Source organism: Candoia aspera, chromosome 4 (assembly GCF_035149785.1).
Source record: "Candoia aspera isolate rCanAsp1 chromosome 4, rCanAsp1.hap2, whole genome shotgun sequence".
Classification (NCBI taxonomy): Eukaryota; Metazoa; Chordata; class Lepidosauria; order Squamata; family Boidae; genus Candoia; species Candoia aspera.
Window position 1 is genome coordinate 25,526,905 of NC_086156.1, and position 27,628 is coordinate 25,554,532.

The window sequence follows — 27,628 nt, forward strand, 5'->3', positions numbered from 1 at the left end:
AAGTAAGCAAGTTTTAAAGGTTCAGAGGTGGAAGACCATCTATAGAATCACAGTTGCATATGTATAAGTGTGTATTTGTGTGCATTTTTGTGCACAAATTTTAGAACCAGCTAAAAAAGAGTACAGGGTTATTCCTTTGACACTAGTTGTATAGCTTTACTCAATCTGTTTTTCAGATGAAGATGGACTTGGTATCAGTATTATTGGAATGGGAGTTGGAGCAGATGCAGGCCTTGAGAAGCTGGGCATATTTGTCAAAACTGTAACAGAAGGTGGGGCTGCAGAAAAAGATGGCAGGTAAATAAAAATTATGAATTTTCTTTGTTTTAAATACAGGTCCTCATATTTTTTTATTTAAAAACATGTCAGTGAAAATTAAAGTATATTGAGGTATAAACTAACAATTACAGATCTGATTGAGCCTATGAATAATAATTATAAGATTGCGTTGTTCATTGAAATCTTATGAGTACTTATCAAGTGACTTAAGTTAAATGATCAGGTGAGCTAACATCAGATTTGGTTTTATTTAAACACTTCAAGCTGAAAATTAAATTATATTGAAGTATAAACATCTAGAAATTGAACACACATTTGAGCCTCTAAACATTCATCACAGACTGTGTTCTTTGAAACCTTATCAGGAGATAATATCAGACAAGCTAACATCAGATGAGTTACCATCTGATTAGAAGAAAATTGGAAAGGTTCATCTTTGAACAGTTGATGTTTTAATTTCACAGCATGTCTACCTTTCAGTATACTGTAAACTGAAATCGGTGTTGAGAACCACTGAGAAAAACCTTTTTTTTTTCTCTGTCAAGCATTTAGTCCCTTTTATCCTAAAGTCACTATGGATCTAAAGGCAAACTGAAAATATGATTAATTATTGCTAATTGGAATAAATAGGATTAAGTTTGGAGATCAGTAATGAATGAAAAACCTATCAACAGGGCAAAACTCAAGATAAGTAAAGAATTAACAATTGACTGAAGACAAGTTAGTTATGAAAAGTTCAAGGGAAACTTGTGGTCAAACACAAAATAGCATAGTCCCACTGTGTTTGAAGTATCAAAGGTCTGGATATAAACAGATCATGAAGACAATTAATTAAAATTAATTAATTAAAATGTTAGAAAATGTAGAAAGGAAGGGAAACATGCCAAAAGTTAGAATGCCTAGTGGTGGACTATTCATACAGTTGATTTCAGTTGCCACCAAATTTTCTCATCAAGGAACTAACATAAAGCTCTTGCTGATTTCATACAAGAATTACACAGAGATTCAATCTGGAAATTTAGTTTGAAGACAGGTTGATCAAATTTTTGAATTGAATTGCTTTCCAAAAGAGAGCAGTGATTTGGATCAAGTTTGAAAAAAATAAATCAAATCAGACAATCAACATACTAACTAACTACTAACATATTAACTTGATTCAGTGCTTTGAATCAAAGCATACACCCATTTTACATATATGCATATACAAAGCATATATGTAAGGTTGTAACTACTTTTCCTACTGAGGAAAAGCAGTTACAACCTTGCATGCAAATATTTCTAGGGCATCTGTTCATTTTTAGAATAGCACAGGTGTCCATATTAAAAACACATTGAGGATAGAGAGAGAAAAATGATTTTGTATCCTAGTTGGAGCCTTTATTATATGATTTTAATTCTACATCTGGAAAGTTTTATAACTTTCATGCAGCAAAGCTATAACAATGAAAAATAAAGTGGCAATTTTAATTTGAATTATAACTGTGGCACCCATAGATTAATATTGCTTCTATTTTTTAGTTACAGCCTTTTCTTTTTACAGTCCTTTAAAAATTAACCAGAAGTTTACTTTGCCACAGTATGTTTTCAACCTTGAGTGTTTCTCACTGTCTAATCATTTAATAAATCTCTTTTTCTTGATTGGAAAATATAATTACTATCAGTTTTTTGCTCCTTAGCTCATTATAAGCATCCTTTAGTTTTCGTAGGCATTTGGTTGCTTTTGATCTTCCCAGTGTAAGGTACTCTACTTTTAAGGCAAAATTATAAGCTATATTTTTCAAATAGTTCAAACACTTATATTTAAGAGGATATGACCGTATTTATATACTTGTGGCCCAGCGTTACTGCCTTATCTTAGGAATGTGGAGTAGTTGAGAAACACTCACTTGTTTCTTTTCTTGTTTTTAAACGTTTGAAATGCTGCTTTGTGCATAAAGGCCATTCTGTTTGCTGCCTTAAGATGGAGAAAAGTTACATCAAAGCAAATGGAAACCCATGTTAAATTTTCAATTAAATTTAAAATCTAACAATTAAAAAAATTTCTACTAACATACTGAGAATGTTAGTTTGTGAAGGAGTTTTTAGGCTTGCACAGAATAGCCTGAATGTATTTGGAATAAAACTAGGCTTTGGTTATGCTTGTGGCATACTATCCAAAATGCCCAAAGTGATTGGTACTGTCCTTACATTGAGCAAGAAGTGCCGCATGTGGCACAGGCAAGACTATATCTGGTAACTTAATCTTCACTTTCTCTATCTTATAAGAAGTGTTACGTGAAAGCCTCAGTTGATTAAAACCATGATGGATAACGGAGGTCAATATCTCTGGATCCATCTGGTGAGAACTATGGGATATGGAAGGCTGTGACTTTGCATATAAGAGGAGTAAATGATAAAGAACATATATAACAAGTGAAATGAAAGAAAATTAGATATGTTGTGTGTTTATGAAGCTAAGAGAGAAGAATTTACTGGCTCCTTCAGAAGGATAAGGGAATTGTGAGGCTACTTTTCCCAACTAAACTAAATATGCAGCAAATAATTGTGATAACTCATCAGTGACTTACTAATGTAAGAGATCGACTGATAATGTGGCTAGTAACCATTGTGTGAATGAAATCCAAGTGCAGACTGTCCACCTTCTCAGAAGAGTTTGGCATCTTCTCTGTAACACCAGAATCACAGGAGGAAGAAACCCAGAATATAACAGCTTTGAAAAGAAAATTACTTGGTGGATTTCTCATTCTCACTTCACTCATTTTTCCTAATAAATCCTAATTAGTCCAAGCTCAATAAGAATTGTTCCTTGGCTGTTCTTCTCCAGTCCTGATATTTTCTAATCTGACAGTTGAAATCCAAGTATTAGTATACCTGTCTAGAGGCAGATGATTAAGAAATGTACGTGGTCTAGTTGGTATGTTTCCCCAATAAAATACTATATATGGTCAATACAGTTACAAGGAATAAAAGTAGTGTTGCTCATTCTACCAGCTGTGCAACAGTCCTATGTGTAGAATTTGTTTAGTAGATTTCAGTTTTTCTTCCAACTATGAGTTGTTGCTCCTGCCAACCTAGCAGTTCGAAAACATGCAAATGTGAGTAGATGAATAGGTACCGCTTTGGTGGGCAGGTAACGGCGTTCCGTTTAGTCATGCCGGCCACATGACCACGGGGGAAGTGTCTACGGACAAACGCTGGCTCTTCGGCTTTGAGACGGAGATGAGCACCGACCCCTAGAGTCGGACACGACTGGACTTAATGTCAGGGGAAACCTTTACCTTTACTATGAGTTGTTGCACATTACTGTGTATGCAGAGAGCATAAAGTGCCATTATGGGATTTGGATGAGTCTTCTTTTCCCCCATATCCAGGGCCCATTCTTCTTTTTGAAAATAGCCTACGCTGGATAGAAAAAGATATTTCAGTGAAGTTATAAGTTCTCCATTTCCATTAATGGCTCAAAATGCTGCCTGTGCATGTAGCTGTATATGCTTATTTGAAGGGAAAGGGGATCCTCAGTGTATTGACATGGTGGAATGGATTGTGTCATTCTTGAATTTTTCATACAGAACAATACTGTGCCTATTAGGATGACTTCCTTCTAAAATTTTATTTCAGTGACAAAATAAATGAATTAAACCCCCATGCAGAGTAATGACTTCACAACTCAAAATTTAATTTCTTAACTGTTGAAGACTTGATTTTATAATTTTTATGTTAATTGCAGTAATTGAATATTGAAGAATATCAGTCCATTCTTGAGTAAATGCTCTTTACTATTGTCAAAAGTTCTAAAATTAAAGAACATTTAAACTATTCAACTGAAAAAAATATTTTTGTGAAAAACCTCTGATTGTCTTAATGTATTTCCCCCTTCTGATGAGGTAAAAATTAACTTCTTATATATAGATCTATATGAAATTATTTCCTGTTACACAAAGAAGATGTCAATTCATCCTACATATTTCCAACAATGAGTCATATATGAGAGGGAGGCAGTGGGAAGTAGAAAAGCAGGATTGAAAAGTCTCTGGAATGTAATTCTTAATTAAAGAAGCAAAGGTAGGCACCTTTTTAAGGCAGTGACATTTTTAGAGCATGTTGTGGATGCTGTTACAAAATGGCTGACATGACAGGCTTGCCTGTTGATACAATAGTTGTGGAGATAAACAGAAGAGTCTCCTTCTCATCAAGCAGACACATACCCAATGCTCCATCTGCTGTCATGTCCTTGGTAGAGAAATCATTCTTGGGTAAAGAAGGGGACCAAAAGAAGCTACTCAGGAAATCGGACACAATCCTGGCCCCAACAGGACTAGAGGGGTGACATTACGCCCCACTACTTGTGACTGGCTGTATTAATTCAGACTTTGAACCAGAGTCTTACCTACCCAGCCTAAAGGAGTGCTGGCGTCTCTACAGAGTTAGAGATTAGGAAGGGTGGACTGCTTAGTTACACAGAGAAGAACCTGGTTCAAGCAGATCTACTTGGGAACAGCCTAATCCTGGAAATCAGGATTGATAAAAGGCCCCAGTTCTCAAGAAGAGGCTAAGAGTTTCCTGTGTTCAAGGTTTCACCTGAGTGCCATCCAAAGTTTGAACAACTCTCTCCAGCAGCCTACCCTTGTATGCCTTGTAAATGCTTTAAACCATGCATACTTCAGTTTTCCTGGGGACCTCTATCTCTGCTTGAGTCAATTAATAGCAGGAGTGTGCCCAAAATGGGGGAAATGGACAAATCATCACATTCCAGAAGTTCAGTTGAACTGCTCCAAGCCAGCCAGAGTTAGACACTGCCAAAACTTGAAACATTTTGTTTGGTCTGGGTTTTCAGATAAAATCTAGGTGGGCGGGTAGGGCAAGGCTGGTGCGCATCACCTCTTCTGCCCTCTCCACTGCTTCTAGAAGCTTGCTAGTTTTTGTTTTTTTGGCAGCAAATTTATATCATGCCACAATCACAAAAGATTCTTGGTGGCTCACAAACCCAAGAAGACATATGTCACTGGACTATCAGCCCCTTGACCCTTCCAGTCCTCTCTTTCCCCACTGCCACTGTTACCACTGTCCCAACACAGCATATCCCACTAAACTTTCCAGAGACTTTTTTTTAGTAAAAACAAAGTAACAGTCAACTAGAAGGTATCCAGACCTCTGTACCTGCCATACCTGCTTTTTTTTTTTTTTTTTTTTTTGTGGCAAAAAACAAAACAAAACTTGGGGCTTTATTGGCTTGCCTTTAGTAGAATATTTCACTGGGCATGACCAAAATGTCATTTGTTTCAAGAGCCAAGTTATATGAGATGCTGGTTGAATCACTGATTTGAATCTATTAAATGCAAACCTAAGAAACTAGAAAGCAATTGAATGGTGAAAAAGGATTGAGTCTCAATACCATACAATATTATGCTTCTCCCCTCCCCTTTTGGTGTCTTTTATTCAAGATAGTACAGACTTTGGCTTTGATAATGTGCTTGTTTATTTTTACTGGTTCAGTATTTGCACAGCTGTATTTATAAACTTGTCACTGTACCTGATGTTGAACTGTTGTAATTGATTTTGGTTATTTGTTTTATCTTCTGTAAAAGTGAAGGATTAGTTCAAAAACATTTGACTTAAATTTCAAAAGAGGCTTCAGCAGTGAATTAATATAGGACCAACCTACTATACTTTTCATTAAGCAGATGATAGGATGTCATGCATTTCTTTAAATGTCTGTTCTTTTTATTTTCTCTGAAAGGATCCAGGTAAATGACCAAATTGTAGAAGTAGATGGAATCAGCCTGGTCGGTGTCACACAAAATTTTGCTGCGACGGTTCTCAGAAATACCAAAGGAAGAGTCAGGTAACATTCAGAAACCATGGGAGAGAAATGTTAAATTTATCACAATATCAATTTTAAAAAGTTGGAGAAGTGATAAAATGATAAAATAGAAGAATAGAAGAAATAAAAATCATGTAATAAGTATCAATTGATAATCTGATGTATATCAGAAATTGCTGATACGATAGAGCTTGAAATTCAGAAAATTAAAATTAAAGAATTAAAGTTAAACTGAGTAGTTTGGGTGATACATAGGCATCACACTATTTATTTTCAGGCTAAGCAACATTATGCAGTGAGCAAGAGAAACTAAAGGCAGGAGATAGTGAAAAGAAAGGAAAAGGAAAGGAAACTAAACCAGCACCATTCAAAATACCTCTCCATAGCTTTCTAGTTTAGTAAACCATTCTTATTTCTATCAGTGCATTGACTATTGTTCTATAGCTGCTTACCTCTCTCTACTTGAAGATGTCATCTCCAATCAACCACAATTTTGGCAGAGTTCCCCTTCCTCTTAGCTCATTTACCATTACTTCATAGATGTGTTTTGCAATTCAATCTTCATCCATTTTGATCAAACCACCTCTGTGTGCTTCATTTGTACTGGTCACTCACTTTTATATTTATTCATTCTTCATCCATTCATACTTGATCCTCTGTCTTCTTGTTTTGCCACAAGTACAGTGGGGCTTAAAGGTTTGTGAATCCTTTGGAATTTTCAATATTTCTGCATAAATACGATCTAAAACATGATCTGTTCTCCACACAAGTCCTAAAACTAGATTAAAGAGAATCCAATTAAAGAAATGAGTCAAAAACATTATACTTGTTCATTTATTTATTGAGGGAAAATATCTAAAGCCAGCATTTGCACATCTGTTTTCTCATCTTTTCTAAACTTTTTACCAAGGTGCATGAGCTCATCAATTTGCTGTTTATTGTCATTTATATATAATTTTCAATTCTTTATTCCATTTCCCTGTCAAGCAGTACTACTTTGGATTTCAATACTTTAATTTTCAGATCCCTACTTCTTGTTGCATTATATAGTTTATATAACCTTTGGTGCAAATTGTTTGGGCTCTCAGCCAACAGGAGATCATACATACTTGTCTTACTCCCTACTCACTGTTGAACTATTTACTAACATCTATTTTCAAACATGTTTTATGCCTATCATAGCACTCTTGTTGCATTTCAGAACTAGCTTTTAATTCCATATTTGCACAAAATGTTCTGTAATTCAAACCTATTTATTTTAGTATACATAGCACTAGTACTTTGTAACACTTTTTTAAAAAAATACTCTCTGCATCTCCACTTCCTGTTTGTTCAGTTGGGAAATTATCTTCTAATATTTTTTTCATACAGGACTTACACTTTCACTTTGTGAGCCCCTTCTATTTTTACTCCACGTTCTTTCACTTTTTTCTTTTTCTTCTGTCTCCATTTTTTCCCCCAAGGTCTTCTCTTGACAATATCAAAACATTATTTCAGAACACCCTGTATCCTGCATTACAATACTTTTTCGGTCTTTCATTGGAGACAATCAAATTAATCAGGCTTTTAGATTTATAGTCCTACTTTTGTCATGTGTCCACATGAACCATATATTCAAAACAAACAGGTCTTTTTTTAAGTGCAGACTCATCAGATAATCACTACTCTCATGCACACTTGGGTCTCCAAATCGCCCAATCAGTTTCTATATTTTCTTGTCTCATTCAGGTCATGTGGCAGAATATTTTTTTCTGTGATCACATTCATTCAAAATGTTTTTCTACAAATTTATCCCTTTTAGTCTAGAGTGTGAGCCTGTGACATGCAGCATTTCGTTCTAATGGTAAGGACAATACCAGTGAGTTCTGACACATCCAAGGCAGAATGCTTAATTTTGTTGTTGTTTTACTATAGTGTCTGGTTTTTTCAGTTTTAACATTAAATTTTTGACTGCCTGGACTTTATAAAGAGGAAAGAACGAAGAGAAGCTTTATTGCTTGGAGCTTGGTTCTATTGTAGCTCTATTTGTAATAAACAAATGTTAAAAATTGTATAAATTTTAGCAATAATTCTTAGTTATACAAGTTAATTACTTAAGAAATATATTTGAAAAATCACACACAGTGTTTTGAAATGAGTTAAATTTCAGGTGCACATTTAATTTTTCTGTAAGCTTCCTGACAAGTTTTATAAGCATTTTTGATCAGTCTGACAATGAAAGTCATTTATTTACAATAAATTCTTTGTTGGAGCTTCCACATAGAATAGCTCAAGTGTTTTTAACTGACACATTGTATCAGTGTACGAGAATGAAAATGTGCCTTTTATCTTGTCAGCTGAGACCTAGTTATCCCCATGAAAGATATCATGCTAACTTTTTTATATTCTCTGAATTTTTTTTTAAAAATCCCAATATGTTTAGCTGGTATAATCTGAAGGGGGTTTTTTTTTAGATTTTTTTAATCCTGCCTGTATTGTTTTTATAAATAACTCAAGGCAGGGAACATACCTAATACTCCTTCTTCCTCCTCTTTTCCCCACAACAACAACCCTGTGAGGTGAGTTGGGCTGAGAGGGAGGGACTGGCCCAAGGTCACCCAGCTGGCTTTCATGCCCAAGGCAGGACTAGAATTCACAGTCTCCTGGTTTCCAGCCTGGTGCCTTGACTACTAGACCAAACTGGGTCTAGTGAACTACTGAAGTTCACAGTTTTTATCTGCTATTTTACATTTCTAGCTTTTCAAAATGGAATTTTTTTGCTGGACTTTAAAATAAAACCTAAGGATGTCCAGTCTACTAATGATGTTAGTAAACATAAGCCTAAATCAAGAAAATAGAATAGAAGTCACATAGCTTTTAGTAAAAGACTTTCCCAACCTTAGCCTTAATAACACCACTGGTTTTACTCATGAAGGGGGTTGCACAAATACATTTATCTTTTTAGAGGTAGTGATTTGCAGAGCTTAAGAACCTGTACACTAGGCAAACACCTTCTAGAACTCTTCACATTAGTAGATAAGGTTTATCAGATTTATTTTAAGAATAATCCAACTTGTGATAGTTTTTTGCTTAGGTTATTGTTCAGTTATATTCCTATGCAGTAATTTACCTCCCTTCCCTGTTCTTTGTTTCTTCTGTTGGTTCCACATATTGCAGTGTTAGATTTTACCATCACTATACATGAGAAGTTTAACTAATGATCTTGAAGTAGCCCTATTTTTGTTGCCATCAAATGTGCGTGCTTGCTTGCTTGCTTGTTTATTTATTTATTTTCTATCCCGCCTTTATTATTTTTATAAAACCATGTGTCTTGTTCACTGGCCACCCAATCATTCCTCTTTCTGTCTCCTGTCCTGTGTGAACGCATATCATACCCTTCACATGAATCAGATAGAAATATCTTCCGTTTAAATATCTAATTTAGAAGGAAGAGACACAAGTTCTGATAGAAAAGAAACTAATCAAGAATAGGATTGCATATACATAGTATTTGCAGGATCCTGTTGCTGTCCTCAAAATGACAAAAGCAGCATTGTGCTGTTGCACTGCAATCTATGCCTCTTTTGGACATGTGTGCAACATCATGATGCCCATATGATAGGGGCAGGGCATATATTGAACACTGGTTTTGTCAGTCTGACCTGTTAGATCCTCACTTTGGGCACCACTATGCGCATGTTTTCCATTTGTTTTAGGCTGTGAGATTGTTTTCATTCTGTTTAATTGTGTGAATTATTTTGAACTACGCTGCTGCTTTCTAATGCATATAGACATAGTTTCTAATTGTTTGATTGAGTTCATCCTGTTTATAGAATGGAATTTGGGGATGTCAGACAAACTGGGATTCCTAGAGTTTGGCCATGGAGGCTAGAAATGTGTTAATGATAGTACCAGTACAATTGGAAGCAACAAGGGAGACAAGTCTTCCTCTGTCCTTGCTCTGAGGCCGGCTTCAGGATAAATTAATAGTAACTTTGTGAACACAGAGGTCTAGATTGAAGTGCTACATTAAATTTTAGGAGATCACTAATTTCAAATGGCACAGCCCACTTTTGTAAGTCATTCTTTTTAGTGGGACTTGAAAAAGATAATGTTCTGATGGACTTTGCTAATGTCTTTGTTCCTGTTTTGGACTTATATTTATATATATTTTCTCTTAATCTAAAATCATAGACTTGCCATTGCAAAAGTGAACCAGAAATAGGTAGTATGTAATTAGGTAGGCTGTTGTAGGCTTAAGTGGGTAACTTTTCAGGCAGTGATTCAGAACATTATGCCTCTTTTATGCTTTTTTTCTGTCTCTATAGTCAAACTGGAATACCTTTGTATATTTAAATATTTTGTACTTTAGAAATCTTCTCTAATACAATTTATGTTTGCTGGAGAAGTTGTTTTAAAGTATAACACTCTGGAATATATTTTTTCTTCAGCATTTGTCCTGCATGGTTGTGGGGTTGACTTGCTTGCATTGCACTTGCAAAGTTACCTGAAGAAGCTACCAAAGCATGATGTAACAGGGACAGGGGTGTTGTTCTTCAGACAGCTTGTCACAGAGCCTGATGCTGTTCTGGGCTGAGAAATAGTGACTGGCCCAAGGTCACCCAGCTGGCTTCTGGGAGTGAAGGAGGACTAGAACCTGGCTCTTCTATACTCCTAGTAAAGTGCTGGAACATAAAAGAGTTTTTTATATTTGATCACAACCACCAGTCGGGATAAACCACTACAGTTGCAATTACAAAATGATCAAGTGTTGCCAAATGTGCCCAAAAGTAATTCATTAGACCATACCCTAATATACATACATGAGATCTTTGAACAGTGACCCAAAGTGCATGTTGGTTGATTGATCCCAATTACTACGCATGTACCAATTTCCTGTAATTAAGAGTTTTTACTGACACACATAAAGCAAATATAATCAAGTAATTTTACTTAAGCAATAGGAAAAATATAACAAATTGTGATTTTTTTAGTTGACAGAAATTAGTAATTCAGTGTGAAATACTAAATAAAGAATAAAAGGCAAAGAAAAAGGCAAGAACGCTTACTCATTTTGAGAGGATTGGTGTGAAAATGTGGGCAGCTCGAGGCTTCATGCCTCTCTTCTGAGACTACCAAACTCTTCTTAAAGGGCTTCTCATTTTTAGCAAGGTGGGGCTTTTAATAGGGTCCATATGGAAGGAAGGAATGGCACATGTGCTTTCACCACGCCATGTCCACTGTTCCACATGAAGGACAGAATTATCTTTTCCAGTAGAAATAAGGATTGGGAGGGAGCTAAGTTGTATTCTTGCTAGGTACCTGTGTCAACAACTGATTCAAGTTGACAGAATTTGGGCTGGTCTATTATATCACCTGCCCTCTGGAACATTCTGCCCCCGGAGGTGAGGCAGGCCCCTTCACTCCTGGCCTTCCAGAAGAACTTGAAAACTTGGTTCTGCCCTCTCGCCTGGGGTGGGAGGGGCACCAGTTCTTGGGGGTGGCTAGTACCATAGATCTCTCCCTAACGAATAAGATCTTCACCACTTGGATTTTATATCTATTTTACCTTTATTTATTGGTTTGTTATATTGTAATTTATATGGTTTTAATTTTTGATCTTATTGTAAACCGCCCAGAGTCCCCCTTTTGGGAGAGATGGGCGGTAATAGAAATTTGAATAGATAGACAGACAGACAGATAGATTTTTCATTTCAGTGAGGACACACACAGAGAATTATGGTTTTGCCAGGTAGTTCATTTTACTTACTCTGTACCTCTGGAAAAGTTCAGCCATTGCCTTTGTAGATACTTTCAGAGGTAGGAAGGCCAAATCTTTCATTTTTCCAAGGCAGGCTATTTTGATTAATGGGTGTAGAAGTTGCAGTTGATGGACAGGAATGCAGAAGAACACAAGGGGAGGAAAAATAGCCAAAAAACAGCAGGACCCTGGTCTTTTGCATGATTCCTTCTTCCAAAGTGTTGCAAGGAACCTGCCAGTGAACTAGTGACAGTCTTAATTAATTGATACGAAGGACAGGATCAGAAGGAAGTGGAACCATATGTAGAAAGAACCAAGATTAATACAGGCAGAGCCAATGATGAAGGGCAGAATCACAATACACAAAATAATTTCAAGAGTAAAGTATCTTTAAACACATGAATAGAACATTTGCTTTAAACTTCTTACAGGGACCCACCTTGATTAACTTATATAATGAACCATACATGCAATTATTTCTGATTCATTTGGCTCATTATATGACGGGTCTTGTTGTGGTCTTGTATCTGTTAATATGTATATTATATAGTTGAATAAAGGCATAAATGAGATTTCTTTGTCTCATACATGACTTTAAAATGATAGAATCACAATGAACTTTGGAAGACATTTAAAATGGAAACTATTGACATTATCTCCAGGTAATAGATTTCACTTAGCTGATTTTCTTCAAGATTTGAACATTCTCCTTACCTAGTTATTTGTTCTCACAGTACAGTAACAGCAACATTTCAGAACAGGCCATTCCAGACTCTGTTCTTTGGGAGTGATTGCTGGCAATATTGTGTGTATCAGTCTGCTTTTTTTTTATAACTTCATGTCTAACAAATGACTCAGCAGAGGGAATGTTCTTGAAAACTCATCTTGCAGATTGATGCAGATGTTAAAAGCTGTTTAAAAATTTACAGCATTGCTGTTTCAGGTCAGACATCACATAGGCATAGACATCTTTCTGATAACAAAAAGATCTAGGTGAGCTAATCTGAGTTCCAGAACAGAAGAACAGAACATAAATGAAAAATATATGAAGCAGTAATCAGCAAAATTGAAAATACAAATTGGTAATCATTTATAGTGATGTAATTTAAATATCGTTGTATGCAAAAGTGTAGGCACCCCTGGTCAGATGTTTCAGTGAATTCCTAAGTGAATTTGTTGTTTTCTTATTTTGGTTCTGCAAACAATTGCATGTAAACAGTAATTATGCATTCAGATTTGCAGAAAGATACTGTATATAACTTTGTGCCATGTAGAGTTCATGTCAGCTCCTGTTCATGTATAACTTATTAGGGTTGTCTAAACTTTTGGATTCAGCTGTACATATTTTAATGTAAGTTTTTAGAGTAGCCTTCTCCAACCTGGTGTCTCCTGTGTATATGTGATCTAAAGACAGATATAAGTACAGGAAACATGCCATTTTGAATATTGTTATTTAGTGTGTTGTTTCAACTGTTTCTCCTTTATTGTGTAGAAACAGCCAGATACAATTACCTGGTATCATGGGCTTTGGTCTTGTAGTGCACTCGTTCGTTCTTTTTAAATAAAGTTAATAGTTCTAAACCCTTAAAAAAATATGCAGATTGAGATACATAAATTCAAGTGCTTATTCACTAGAGGCACCTAAAATTTGCAGGTAGTAGTAACACCTCTGCTGCTGAAGAGAATCTCATCTGTATTGCAACAATTGTTCTGCCTCAGAATTCTAGAATAAATGATAGTGAACTTGTGGATTTGCAATCTCTCATTTAAATTGAATTCAGTATAATTGCCAATTGCAAACAACAATGCACTATAAAATACCTTTGCTTTAAATGAAATATTTGGGCATTGATTATGCCGCTGCCACGTATTTGATAAAGTGGGTGTTAGTCCACAAATGCTTAAAACCTATTAGTTTTAAGATGTTCCACTATTCTTTTCTGTATTTGGGTATTTAGTGATACAGAGAAGAGGGGGAATGACCCTCGTTCATTGATGTTCTCCTCAGGTTTATAATTGGCAGAGAAAAACCAGGACAAGTAAGTGAAGTGGCTCAGTTGATCAGCCAGACCCTAGAACAGGAGCAGCGCCAGAGAGAGCTTCTGGAGCAGCATTATGCACAATATGATGCAGATGACGATGAGGTATCCTGTTCATTCCTTTTCTTGAAACATCACAAAATTCTCTTTATCCATTTGCGTTTTACTCTCCCTACTTTAACATTTTGAGAAATTGCAGTTGGAAATAATACCTTCTTCCAAAGTTAAACATTTTTTATTTTCTGATTCTTGTTTGAAGTCAAAAACTGAGAATCCAGTTTTGATTGTTTTTGAAAACTGCTAGCTTTCACTCTTGAGACTGATGCCAAAAAGAGGAGGTAGGGATCCCTAATTTTCAACCATACAAATGGGCAATTTTCACTTAGGTAGTAACATTATTGTGATATAAGTAATATAGGAAACTGCTTTATTTTCAATCTAGAACAATTTGTCTCCATTGACTGGTTTCATAGAGTCACCCTAATCCACAGTGTGGTTGTTTTTATTGTAGCTTAGCATATTATGTGAACCCAATATTCATTCATCAAGGCAATATAGACACTACTCTACCTTCCTATTTTCCCCCACAATAATAGCTCTGGAGGTAGGTTAGGCTGAGAGAGAGGGTGGAATAAGACCTTAGTGTCCCCATTCCTAGGTTTATGATTTGTAAGCCATGGTTTATGGCTTAGCATGATATGTAATCCCAGCCAGGTTTGACTTATTCAACAAATCACAGTTCAACAAACCCTGAGTTGGTGCTGTGGTTCTTTGGTATTTCATACAGGAGTCTTTCCCAGCGCTATCCATGATTGTCAGGGATTGAAACTAGTGCAACCTCAACCTCAATTAGAGATTTTACCTTCCTGCTTCCATTATTTTCACACTTACTGGTTTTATTTGCTGTTAAAATTGTTAGATTTGCTTCTTTGGGGGAACCTTGTGCAGTAAAACCAATTAACTCTTTTGTTTAGTGACAGAATGTTAAAAATTGTTAAAAATTTTGGCTTCCAAGACAGGGGAATATGCTACAGATGAAGATGAGGAGGATATTGGTCCAGCTTTTCCAGGAGGCAATATGGCCATTGAAGTGTTTGAACTTCCTGAAAATGAGGACATGTTTTCTCCAACAGAATTGGACACTACCAAACTGGCTCACAAATTCAAAGAGGTAAGCCAGAGAGCCAGGAGTGGATAGTAAGCAAATTAATTATAAAACAAGTGCTTGTATTTGGGGTTCAGACAATACTGAAAAACTGCATTTTTCACTGATACGAACTCCTCTCAGTGCAGAGTGTAATTTTTCCCATTTGCAGGCACAGTTAGTTTGTAAATAGCTTGAGCGGAATTAGAGAATTGTCTAATCCTAACTTTTCCTGTAGCAACCAGCCAGATTGTCTGTAAGAACTTCACAACCAAGACATGAGGTCAAAAGTTCTGTTCCACTATTCATTACAAACTGGTATTCAGAGGCATGGTAACACACAGCCATGTTCACTCCCTTCTTTAAGGAAAGATCTGCAAAGGGGCACAGAAGCTTTCCTTTGTCTTAGAAGACTGAAGCAAATTGGTTTTAAACTAGTGCTATGATGATAGCAATAGAAGGAATTGGCTGGATGTGATGGCCCCAGTACCAGGATCTTAACTTGAGAAATTCTCCAGACAGTCCATTAGGAAGTTTAAAGAATTCATTTATTAAAATCCGATTACACAGGACAGTTGCAAATCTCTGAGTAAAGTTTTGGCGCCAAAGCATTCAAATTAAATAATTTGCTCTGACATAGTCTCTCTTCCCTGTTTCATCTCACAAACAACCCCGTTTTCACTCCTGATCTTCCCCCTCCTATCTCCTTAGACTTAATTAGAGTCCAGGTGTCTTATCAGCCTGTCCTTGGCTTCAGCTGCTTATGAAGGAATGTGATTAACGATCCTCTCTGTCTGCAAAGCTGCGAGAGCTGGCACTTGTTTGCTCTCATTCTGGCATAGCATCTAGCAGCTGATACATGTAGCAGCGACTCATGGCAGGTGTGCAAAGCGAGCCTTATACTGGAGGACAAATCTCATTCATTGGTGTTATATCCCTCTATTTCCAGGACCCCCAGACAGCATACATAGCTTTCCTTTGTCCAGTTTTCCCCCAACATAACAACTATGAGGTAGGTTGAGCCAAGAGATAGTTACTGGGTTAAATTTAGCTAGTGAATTCTATGGCTGAAAGCAGCCTTGAATGTAAATCACCCCAATCTTAATCCAGGCCTTTGCCCACCATATCATCCTGGTTCTCCACAGAGCTCTTCATCTCTGCCTATAGTATCAGAGGATATCTTACTAATATTTATACTGAAACCATTAACGGTGTTTGGAGAGATTCATCCCCAAATAACTGTACTGGATTGCTTCTGTTACTCTACAGGTGCTATATTTTGAATTTAGTTAGGAGCAGACATGGTTAATATTACAAAATAAATTTCTGTCACTCAGATAGTCCTTTTTAATGATTGGTTTGCTCTGTATTGTATCATGTTCTGACTCAGTTATCTAAGTGTTACTGATCAGTTTTCATTGTTTATATTGATAATACAGGAACCTGTTTAAATAGCAGAGAAAACATTGAGTAAACCATCTGTATGTGAACAGATTGTAGTTTTCAAAGCTATTTGAAAACCTGTTTATTTAGAAGCCTAAATATAGTTCAGTGGCTTATAGAATTGTTTTACAAAGGCAGAATAAGGCCATAAGCTTTGAGGATAAGAGTGATTTATGGCTTTATAATTAAAAAAAAATCCAGCTCAGGAATTCATAATGTCAGATTCTTTCCCCCACCCCCCACCAAGATGGGCACAAACTAAGCAGTAACTTTTCAGTGAGTTGGACAAACACAGTTAGGAACTTAATGTTTATTGTAATTTGGGAAGGGAAGATGTTGACAGCCAGTTTTCGGGCTGTCTTACCTGGGCTACAAAATTCCAGAAAATGCAGAAAAGGCTCCTTGCTGCCAACTAGTGGTCAAGTCAATTTTGCAGCCCACTCCTGCTTCTAAGCCATCACATTTTTTTCCTATCCTTCTCCATGCCTTCCTTTTTTCACAGTTCCTCAAACGTTTAGTTGAAGAGAGTTGCAAGTTTACATTCTTTACATTCTTGTTGTGAATATCTGCCCATAAAGGAACCCTCACACCTAAGGGGTCTGTTTAGAGTCCTTTCTGGTGGGCTTCCATTAGCAGGTAAAGACTTCTTTGGCAGTATCCCAAGCTGATTTTGGTCTCCTAATGTTGACTTCTGTTTAAGTTAGCTGACCACTGTTTATATGTATTATCTCTGTGTGTATATTGTAGTTAGCTACCATGGTGACTTTGGTATGGAAAGGAAATGTCTCTTCTTTGTCACAACCTTTTACTTTCCATTTAAAATCCCAGTTTTGATTTTAGATTTGAGATGAATTATTTTTTTCTCAGAAACGCCCAAACTTTGAGTTCCTGTTTCAGAGATTCTGAGAAATGAAGGTGCAAGAAAGACAGCTTGAGAATCTCTTCAATTGTTTTTACACAGCTTGAGGGTTGCAAGCTTTTCCTTTTGGTTAGAGTATATAGGTATATTTCTATTGTTTCCTCCATGGTACTGGTGCATTTCATAGCTACTTTCAGGTTTTGCTGTTACTTTAGGATATGTCTGCCTAAACAGTGCACTAATACTTTCTTAGAATATTTATATGCACTAGAGCATTTCAATTCAGGCTGGCTAAGAAACTGAGTATGAACATTAATATTACATCTTTCAGGAGATGTGACTTCTCTAGGCAGCTTGAATATCCTAATCTTATATTCTGAGAGACTAGCCAGCAACACTTTTTCTTTAATTAGCTTGCATAGACTGAGTCATTTTCCAAGCTAGATATTTTAATTTACAGTCTACTGCACTGCAGCACTCTTCCACTTCAAGTACAAGTCTGGGATGATGGATGGATGGATGGATGGATACTCAGGCATGCAGGCACAAATACGTATGCATATAGGAACAGTGACATTTGCAGCTCACTTGTTTGCTTTGTGGTTTTGCATTTTCAGTTGCAAATCAAGCATGCAGTTACAGAAGCTGAGATTCAGAAGCTGAAAACAAAGGTAAGAGAGATTCCCACTACTAAATGACAATATTCTTATTTTCAGCTGCAGTAGGTTGGATCAAAAGAGAAGCGAAGAAAAGTTCTTTTTAGAAAAGCACAACAAGAAAAAGTACTACCTTTAGTGGATTTAGGAGAATTATAGAAATGGTTTATTCAAGCCTCCATCAGATCAGGGTAACTGATATTACTGCAGGTACATATTAGATTTTTATTTCTTTCCCCATCATTAGATCGCTCACAGTCTTGAAATGATAAAGCATTTTGTTTTTTATATATCAGAACTTGCTGCATTGGTTTGGAAAGCACATTTTTTCCTTATGTAAAAAACACAGAAAGCTGTAAGTTTTTGGAGATGCTGTTTGGTCTTTTAACAAAAGACTTTCTGTTATCAGTTTAATTAGCCCATGTTATTTCTAAGCTGCATGAGACTTTAATTTTCTGCACTTCAATCAAATACTATATTTTAGAATCAAATCCATGTCCATTTTTCTATCTTGCCGAATGTCTAGTTGTCTTTATGTTGTTATTTTTGAATTTATATTTAAATTCAGAATGAAACCACAATGTTTATGTCGTTTGAACTGTGCCCAATAATTTTTTCGAGCTCTAATAGTAAATGTATGCACACATCCTTTATAATTTTGTGATTTATTCAGAAGCAAATGCTAGACATATAATTACTGATAAAAATAAAGGCTGGTTCCTTAGTAGGAAAGCATGTAGAATTGAAATAACATACATAGATTACATACAAAATGCTTTGAAAATGGTCTTAATGCACTTTAGATATATCAAACTTAATTTCAATAATCCCTGTTATCATGCTTTTCATATAAATTTCTTTGAGCACTTACATGCCATTTGTCTAACTATGGGCATCTGTGTAATACATATGAGTAAATATGCACAGAGTAGCACTGTTAACATGATAAACAATAAACTTCATCGAGCAGTGTTTTCCAAAAGCTTTGGAACTATAACTCTGAAGATGCTCAATTGCATTGGCCAGTGGGAATCCGGGAGTTGTAGTATCAGTAAACTGGTGGGTACTACATTGATGAAGATTATGTTTTATTGCTTTTTATTGCTCTAGGTTTAATATACCTGGCTCTTTCCAAATATTTTGGAACTGTAATTTGCACCTAACTGGCCCAAGTCTGCAGATCTAGAAAACGTGAAATTGGGGAAAGCTGTTCTGAGTTGCTATTCTAAATCATCCCCATCCTTCTTTCCAGTCAGTTAACCTGAATGCATAAACCTGTAACTTAACTTTCTCCAGCTACAGGTTGCTGAAAATGAGAAAGTAAGGTGGGAGCTGGAAAAGAGCCAACTTCAGCAGAACATTGAGGAGAACAAGGACAGGATGATGAAACTTGAGAGTTATTGGATCGAGGCACAAACCCTGTGTCATACTGTAAATGAACATCTGAAGGAAACACAGAACCAGTATCAGGCCTTGGAGAAGAAATACAACAAAGCCAAGAAACTGATTAAGGACTTTCAACAAAAGTAAGCAACATCCCTGTGCTTAGTCAAGAATCAATTCCCAGGCTGCATGAGGGCAGGCAGAAAACCAATGTAAAGTATTCATCCAACTGTTGATATTGGATGAGGAGATACAAGTTCAGATCCCTATTCAGCCATGAATTGTCTGGTTGACTTTGGCCAGCCCCCGTCTCTCAGGCTAACTTACAGGGGTTTCGTGAGTGTAACAAGGAGTTATACCATATATGTCACCTTAAGCTTCTAGAAAAACGGCTGGATATAAACCGTTCAGCAGGACATATTGCCAGATAACATATGTAGAATTGCAGCCTAAGAGATTTTATAATGAAGAACAGATTGAAATATAAGCCTCCAAATATGATTAACCAAATAGTGTCTGTAAGCTTAAAGCCTTCCAAAACATGTATGACCATTTTAGGCTAAAGTTGTAAATGTATAAAGTATTTTATCAAACAGATTTACTTATAACTTTTGGAATATTTAAATGTGTTCCAAATAAGCAACACTAAATGTGAATGTAATGCCTGCACATCACAGCTTTCCTATTCTGTGAAGCAACTTAATTTTTTTAAAAAAATTCCAACACTTTTAATAGCATGGATTTGTTTATTTTGGTAGTGCTGATTAACTATAAAAACCATAAAACCATAAACCATAAAAGCTAGTCTAGAATGTTGTTTCAGTGCACTCCTTTTAATATGAAAGCATTTATTACATTCCACCTTTTATTGCTCCATGTTTATTACTGTAAGGTAAGTATTAAACCTCTTATCAGCAGACATTCTCTGAGAAACTGCATACTAAAGTATACCACCTCGGCAAATTGATTCAGTGTTTGTCACAATTCAGAGTTTGTTCTAACCAACAAATACATTTTTCCCCAAGAGAACTTGAGTTTATCAAGCGGCATGAAGTTGAAAGGAAAAAAATTGAAGATCTGGAGAAAGCTCACTTTCTAGAAGTTCAAAGTTTACAAGCTCGTGTAAGAAACTTTCATGACTTTCATTTATTTTGGAAGTATTATCAAATCCTTTGTTACAATTTTGATTATAAATCTTTTAAATAAATGAGCGACATTGCTCATTTATTATCTCTGCATTAAAAAGGGACCTGAAGCAGCCTTCATGGTCTGAAGTATTGATAGTTATTCTGTTAATTTGCCTCATGAAAAGGAAATGTCACAGAACTTTTCCTAACAGTTGGCTTTATTTCTCCCAGATTAGAGAACTGGAAACAGAAGTGTTCAGGCTACTGAAGCAAAATGGGAGCCAAGTTAACAACAACAACAACATTTTTGAAAGACAGACATCTGTTGGAGAATTCTCAGGAGGAGATACAGTGGAAAACCTTGATGGAAAGCAAATGTCTTGCCTGGATGCCTTAAGTCAAGGTTTGTTTGAACCAGATGATATGCTTGATAATTGTGTTGCTTCTGTGTGATACAGTTTTGGAGTGATTAGTATTTTCAGAATATAATAAATGATGTGCTGACCCATCTCAAATACTGTCATATAACAATACCTGCAAGGTGTATAACTGCATTTCTTCTGTTGCATTTATGTTATCTATATTGTTAATAAACAAATTAAGAAAGAGTTTGTGCACTCTTATATGTCTTACATCTGTTTTACGTTACTCTTGTTCCAAGGTGAAAAATACAGGAATATATAAATGACATCTGTATGTATAAAAATAAATCAAAGACTTGTGTAAAAATATAAACACCTGCATGTTTATGTGTTCAGAGCAGGGATGGACATCCCTGTTTGGGGCAGAGAGCCATACATGTCTTCACGATGAATTTCCCTTTCCATCACATAGAAAATTTGGGTTGTGAGCTGCCCAGAGTTTGGTTCAAGAGGGGCAGCTATATAAATGTTTTAAACAAATAAGTAAAATTGTAATACAGTAACCAGTTTTAGAGGAGACAGCGAACACTTTATTAGCTATAGTTTGTGTAGTCCAGAGAGAGGTTGGCAAATAGAAACACTATGTACACTGTTGGGGAGCACATCTTTGCTCATTCATATGAAAAATCCATGTTTAGATGGATTTGATTTAAAAATTGGCAGAGTAGACTCTGGAAGGAAAGAAAAGATAAGAGATATATCTTCTGAGTAATTTTGGCAGATCTAGAATTAAGCGTACATCTGCTATCCATAATCCCATATACACATGAGCTTTAGTATGTATAAATGCTCCCCCATTTATGTGGTTGATACTTTTGCTCATATAACAGTTTATCAGGTTGCTGATACATTTTAGAGAAAGCACCTTTTTCATTTTCATAAATTATTCTACAGTGAAGTAGCTTCTTGGTAATGTATTTCAGATAAGAAATAGGTTTTCTGTCACTGCCCATAGTAGATTTTTAAACTCTTCTTTTAGAAGATATCTGTAATATTTTAAGTCAGGGAATAATAGCCCATTGACTAATAGGTCTCCTGTGCATGTTTGCAGAAGGAGCTGTAAAGGGGGTTGATCCTGATGATGTTTTTGGTAAGTTATTTTCTAGAGTGCATGATCAATGTTCAATGTGGAAATAAATCCATTGTGACAGCTGATGTATTAAGTCTCCTGTCTGTCTTAGAACTTGCCTTGCTTTTCCACTAGTGTTGCAAATGTGTAAACGATGTTTCATTATGGGACCATGTCATGAGCCCATAGTACACATAAGCACTGCTACAAAAGAAATAATGTGAAACCCATACATAGTTGTTGATCCATTCCATTTGGCTGTCACACATTTACGTATGTACTTCGTAGCCTGAACAATCTTGTGAACCCATGATTTGGTATTTCCTTGTATATACCCACTCACATGCTGGTTAAATACACTGTATGTGTGCATACATATCTTCTGTCTTTTTGCTATTTCCTAGTCAAAAAGGTTGTTTCCATTTCAGGAATGAACATTGTACGAAGTTGACACTGTTATGCTAACCAATGTTTTGAAATCAAAAGTCGTGATCTTTGTGAGATGAAATATTGTGAAGAGTCATTATCAAACGTATAGGATCAGACTCGTAGTACACTAAACATATGTACCAGTATACAGAATGCTGAAATTTAGCTGCAGCTATAAATCACCAAAAGTATGAAATGCTTTTTAGGAAAGAACTGCACACAATCAAGAGCCTTTTTTCCAACCTTGCCTAATTCTGTGGGGCTTCCTGAGTCATGATATCATGATATAACTAAGGTAAAAGGCAGCTATTGCAAGAACAGCTTCTTTAAATGTATAACAATTCAAAGTGCATAATGTCTCCTTTGTCCAGAAGAAACATAATTGATAAAGATTTGTTAGAACTCTTTTTTCCATGTAGATAAATATATTGTCCTCTAATCTAAGTTCAGAAAGGAAAGAAGTTGTTCATCTTAATGGAATATATTACACATTAAAAGAATTACGATTTTTCCTTCAGAAAAAAAGAAATTATATAATGCTAAATAGCATGTCTTTGTCTTGGGAAGTATAGCATGTAGAGATTTTCCTAGGGTTGATCATTTGTTACATAGAAGATTCCTTTTAGATTTGATTCTATAAGCCCACTCATGTAGGTTGGCTTTTTTAGGATTAATCACATAGCCATCTGTGGACAGGTACAGATGAAGGGTTCAGTTAAATCATTTACCTTTTAGTTACATTGATCTCCCTTTTTGATACTTCTATATGCCTACACTGTCCAATAAGTCAGAGTAAATTTAGATTTAATTTCATCCTCCATTAAATTTGTCAGTTTATAATGTAGAGTTTGACATAGCAAAGTTATGTTCATGTTCCATTGGTTAAATGATGGGCATACAAGTCTTTACTTTTCAATATTATGAGCAAACAGAATAAAAATGCTTGTTAGCAGAACATTTCTTAAAAAGTATAATGAAAGCAATATAGTGATAGGACCCTGGGAAAGTGTCTTACTGTATCTAGCTAAAAGTATATCAGTCATGAATAAAACAGCTGTGGTTATAAGGCAAGTTTGTGCTTGCGTGATTGATGTATTATGAACAGTATTTAAGAGTAAATAAGAGTAAATAAGTGGGAAGAAAAGTAAACAACAAAAACACTTCTTTGCCTCTAAGCTCACTGAGTTTCTACTCTGCTAAATCTGGCCCTATCATTAGACCCAGTGAAGTAGTTGCGTTAGGTAGCAAAACAATGGGGCATAACAGGAGCAGCCTCTCTCTCACTACCCCCCAAACCATTCCTTGCTCTTTGCTTGCTAATAGCTTTTCTGCACCCTGAAATTAGCTGGTTGCTCTCAAGTATGCTGGAGGATCTAATCCTGTTGTCCATGTTAAAAAATATCCAGTCCATAGCTTTTCTAGAGGGAATGAAGGAAAGGATCATTTTGCCGGATACCAAAACTTTGAGCCAGCCCTGGTGAGGTGAGGCGTATTTTGTGACAAATTTTGTTGGCAGTTGCTCTGTAAGATACTGACTTACAGGTTTGAGGAGCAAGAAATGTATTCCTATTTGACATATACTTTCATCAGGACGTAAAGAAAATTGGGCCCATAGTTTTTGCCTTTCATATATTTGCATATAGGAACATTGAAAAATTAACCTTTATCCAGAGCTGAGGAGCAGAGAGTTTATAAAATGACTTGACAAAAAAAAAAAAGGAATAAAACTCATTTAAAACTTGGTGGGAAGCATCCCAGGGTCTCCAAGAATCAAAAGCAAAATGTGGAATGTGGGCACCAATTGCATATCTTTAAATAATTCTGCTGTCGATGGTTCCCTCCATGGATATGGCATAATTTATTGAACAGCTTCAAAGTGAACATGGGGGAAAAAAAAGAACGTATTGGTTTCTTTCAGTGTATTTTCAGTGCTACTAGCCATACACCTCCCAATTCTGCTCTAGACATTTGTAGGACCCTCTGAAACATTTCTAGAGTAGGGAGAGGAATCCATAGAACTTGAGAGACAAGTTCAAAGTCTGGATCTCATAGGTGCCCATGCCACTTCTCTAAGACCTTGGACCTAGGCTATATCTTTCCTTGCTCTGTCTGCCATTTTAGAGGTACTCATGGTGTGAGAAAAATAATTCTATATAAAGAAGCTATGTGCTTGAAAGCAATTACATGTTTGTTTTTACAGAACCCCTTGTTTTAAAGTTTTATTCCTCAACAAATTACTTTTAGAATGTCAGCACTGGTAGAGAAGGGAGAGGAAAGTGAAGAATTGACAGGAAGGAGAAAGAAGGAACAGCATACTGAAAGAGAACATGAGTGGATGCTTTTAATGACTTATTACTGTTTATTTGGCTGTCAGTTTAAAAAGTTTCTTTTTTTGTCACTTCTGTATTTATTTTATGTGTTGCATGGGAAACAACTCCAGAGATGGATGGGTTTACCCAGTGTACTAACCAACCTCGAAACCAAACTTGCTACTTTATGGCTTCACAGGATATGGTCACTTCATAGCCCAAATCCTCACTTACCCTTTTGACTTGCTATTTTTAGTCATTAAAATAACTAATCATACTGTTATCATTACATGCACATTGATGCCTACATTTACTAATCATGAATTCTCTCAGTAAGACTTGGGAGTTTACTGAGTTGGTGAGGAAGTACTCCTAAGACACCTATCACAGAAGTATAGCTCCTGGATGCCTTGAATAAATGAAACAAGCTGAAGAAAAGTATGTCAGGATTTCTTACTTACTTAACAACTGGCAGCATTATTAGTAGCCCTTGTTTTACTACACTGTAGTCACCATTTCTTCAAAAGAGACTAATGAAAAGTTGGCACAAGAGTTTTCTTTCAAGGTAGTCTTTGATTCTGAGTTTTCTTACACCTACCTGCCTACTTCACAAGGACACAGTGCTTCCTAACGTCCATAGATTCATCAGCTAACACACTTTTAGCTTTGAGGGATGTGCAGCTGTTAATGGCATGCCCAAACTTTCTTACTACGTTCTTTGTTTTTTACTGCTGCTCAGCAGGAACCAGAATAAAAGTGTCCCATTCGTGCAATGAGCAACTGTATAAATTATTTCAAGAAATGTAAATAGTCATTTCAGAAAGGAGGTGGAATCGGCACTGGTGGGAGACAGATTTAACCCTTTCTTCCAATTTGAATTGGCCTCTTTACCTGACATCAGTTTTGGGAGAAAAGCTCACATTTGGTACTACTGTAATATAAATTGTCTTCCAGTGCAAATCGGAGTTGCAATGGGAAGCGAAGTTTAAAACCACCGTATTAGTTGCAAATGTGTGAATGCTGGTACTAAGCTGTTAAGATTTTAGCAACTAGACAGACAAAAATTAATGAATTATAAGAACAACAGAAGGGAAAGCCCTAGCAACCAGAGTGGTTTACATTTCTTAGAATATAAATCATCTTAGCTTTGTCTCCCACTCTGAAATATACTAAGCTAAACAACATTACACTGGAAAAATACCTATGTTAGCTACCTTTCTACCACCAAGGACTTGGCTTATGCTAATTTAATTTTTAAATACGAGCTTATTCCTTAGCATTTAACAAATCATCAGGATGTTTCAACATTTTCTAATACATTTTTAATTTCCATGTGACAAATGATCAATTCACCTTGATGATAGTGTGGAAAGACAAATTATTTCTTCTATATTCGATCACTAAAATAAGCATGGGACATCTTGTTCATTCTGTACATAAAGTTTCATGTGTTCCAAGTTGAGAAATACGGATATTTCTGAGTATTGAGACAGTTGAATACAGTAGTGTTGTATTTTTTTCCCCAAAAGATTTCAATGAAGCAGTCCCTGAAACAGAAAGATTGGATTCTAAAGCTCTGAAAACTCGTTTGCAGCTTTCAGTGAAAAACAAAAGGTCACGACCAACCAGAACAAGACTTTATGACAGCATCAGCTCCACAGATGGAGAAGACAGTCTTGAAAGAAAGGTGAGTACACTACTATGACAAACATCATATGACCAGCATTTGCTGTCAAGGAAATAGTCACTGAGATGTGATGAAACTTTTTACAGAGAAGTATTTTAGTATTTTCTGTTTGAAGATAAAACATGTTTTCTTGCAGCCATGTCAAGACGTCTGAATGAAATTTATGTACACTATGATGTGCTCCTCCCTCCATGGTGCTATTAATTCTTATTTAAAAGCAAAACCATACTTAACAGGTAATTTAAGGCTCACAGTGCAAAAAATGCAAATGTAGCAAAACAAAAGTTAAAATAGAAACAGACATGGGATGGAAAATCCGCGTTCAAAAAAAAATCTGGTTTGCACATTCAATAACTTGATTAGTTCCTGAATGCCTGAATCTGCTTCATAATCTCTTATACCAACAGCCTCCGTACAGTTATGGTAGCCCCATACACATTACAAAATCACCTCTGCCCATGTGTATGAGAACCTCCTCACCAGCATCAGATTCTGGTGCTTCCTCCCTTTCCCCTGTGGCTAGCAGTGCTGCGTTTGCATTTGACAACGTAATTGAAAACCAGGATGAAGAGCAACAATACACGACTGTTGTGTCTGCCCATGGAGATACTCCACTCTCCTCTCCTTCAACATCCTGTCAAAGTTACGAAACTTCACCTGTGCATCATTCAACCAGCAGGAGTATCTGCCATGATGAAGGTATGACTAAATGTGTATGTGGCTGCATTCATTTTCTCACCTTATGTCACTTTCCATGTCCCACTTGCACTTTAATCGAGTCCAGATAGAACTGTATGTACTTTCAAAATCAGTCTGGATTTATTTAATTTATTATTTTGAGATTTTGAATGTTAAACTAAATACTTTTAAAATCATCCACCCCACCTCTCCAAGGTGAAAGAAGAATGGATGATACAATTAGTCTTCTTCCAGTTTTTTTCTGGACAATATCCATGTTAATCTGTTCCAGTAAATCTAACACTGACACTTCTGGCATCTCAAATTCTCACAAATTTATGATGGCAAATATTTTTGTGGTCTACATAGTTCCTACTAAGTAAACCTGAGTCCACAGAAGTTGCACAATAATTTTCTTACGTTTTAAGATTCCACAAGGTTCTCCTTGCATTTGCAATTACTTTTAGACCTAAACTTTTTCAAGTTCCAGAAATGCAACTTTTACTTTAAATCAAGATTACAAGATTTAACCTAGGCAAAATT

At 36.0% G+C, this 27,628-nt stretch overlaps 1 protein-coding gene across 4 annotated transcripts in view; it reads left to right on the forward strand.

The window, feature by feature from the left end:
- Positions 1-27,628, forward strand: part of PPP1R9A (protein phosphatase 1 regulatory subunit 9A) — a 103,890-nt gene that overhangs the window by 49,118 nt on the left and 27,144 nt on the right. Inside the window, exons 3-13 of one of the 4 annotated variants that reach the window (XM_063303650.1) lie at positions 177-297; positions 6,017-6,121; positions 13,849-13,984; positions 14,895-15,050; positions 17,943-17,996; positions 19,278-19,507; positions 20,390-20,486; positions 20,723-20,894; positions 21,965-22,003; positions 26,250-26,407; positions 26,815-27,106. In XM_063303650.1, the coding sequence (XP_063159720.1) occupies positions 177-297; positions 6,017-6,121; positions 13,849-13,984; positions 14,895-15,050; positions 17,943-17,996; positions 19,278-19,507; positions 20,390-20,486; positions 20,723-20,894; positions 21,965-22,003; positions 26,250-26,407; positions 26,815-27,106 (1,560 nt within the window). The remainder of the gene's footprint in view (positions 1-176; positions 298-6,016; positions 6,122-13,848; positions 13,985-14,894; positions 15,051-17,942; positions 17,997-19,277; positions 19,508-20,389; positions 20,487-20,722; positions 20,895-21,964; positions 22,004-26,249; positions 26,408-26,814; positions 27,107-27,628) is intronic. The other 3 variants (XM_063303652.1, XM_063303651.1, XM_063303653.1) reach the window with 3 other exon arrangements.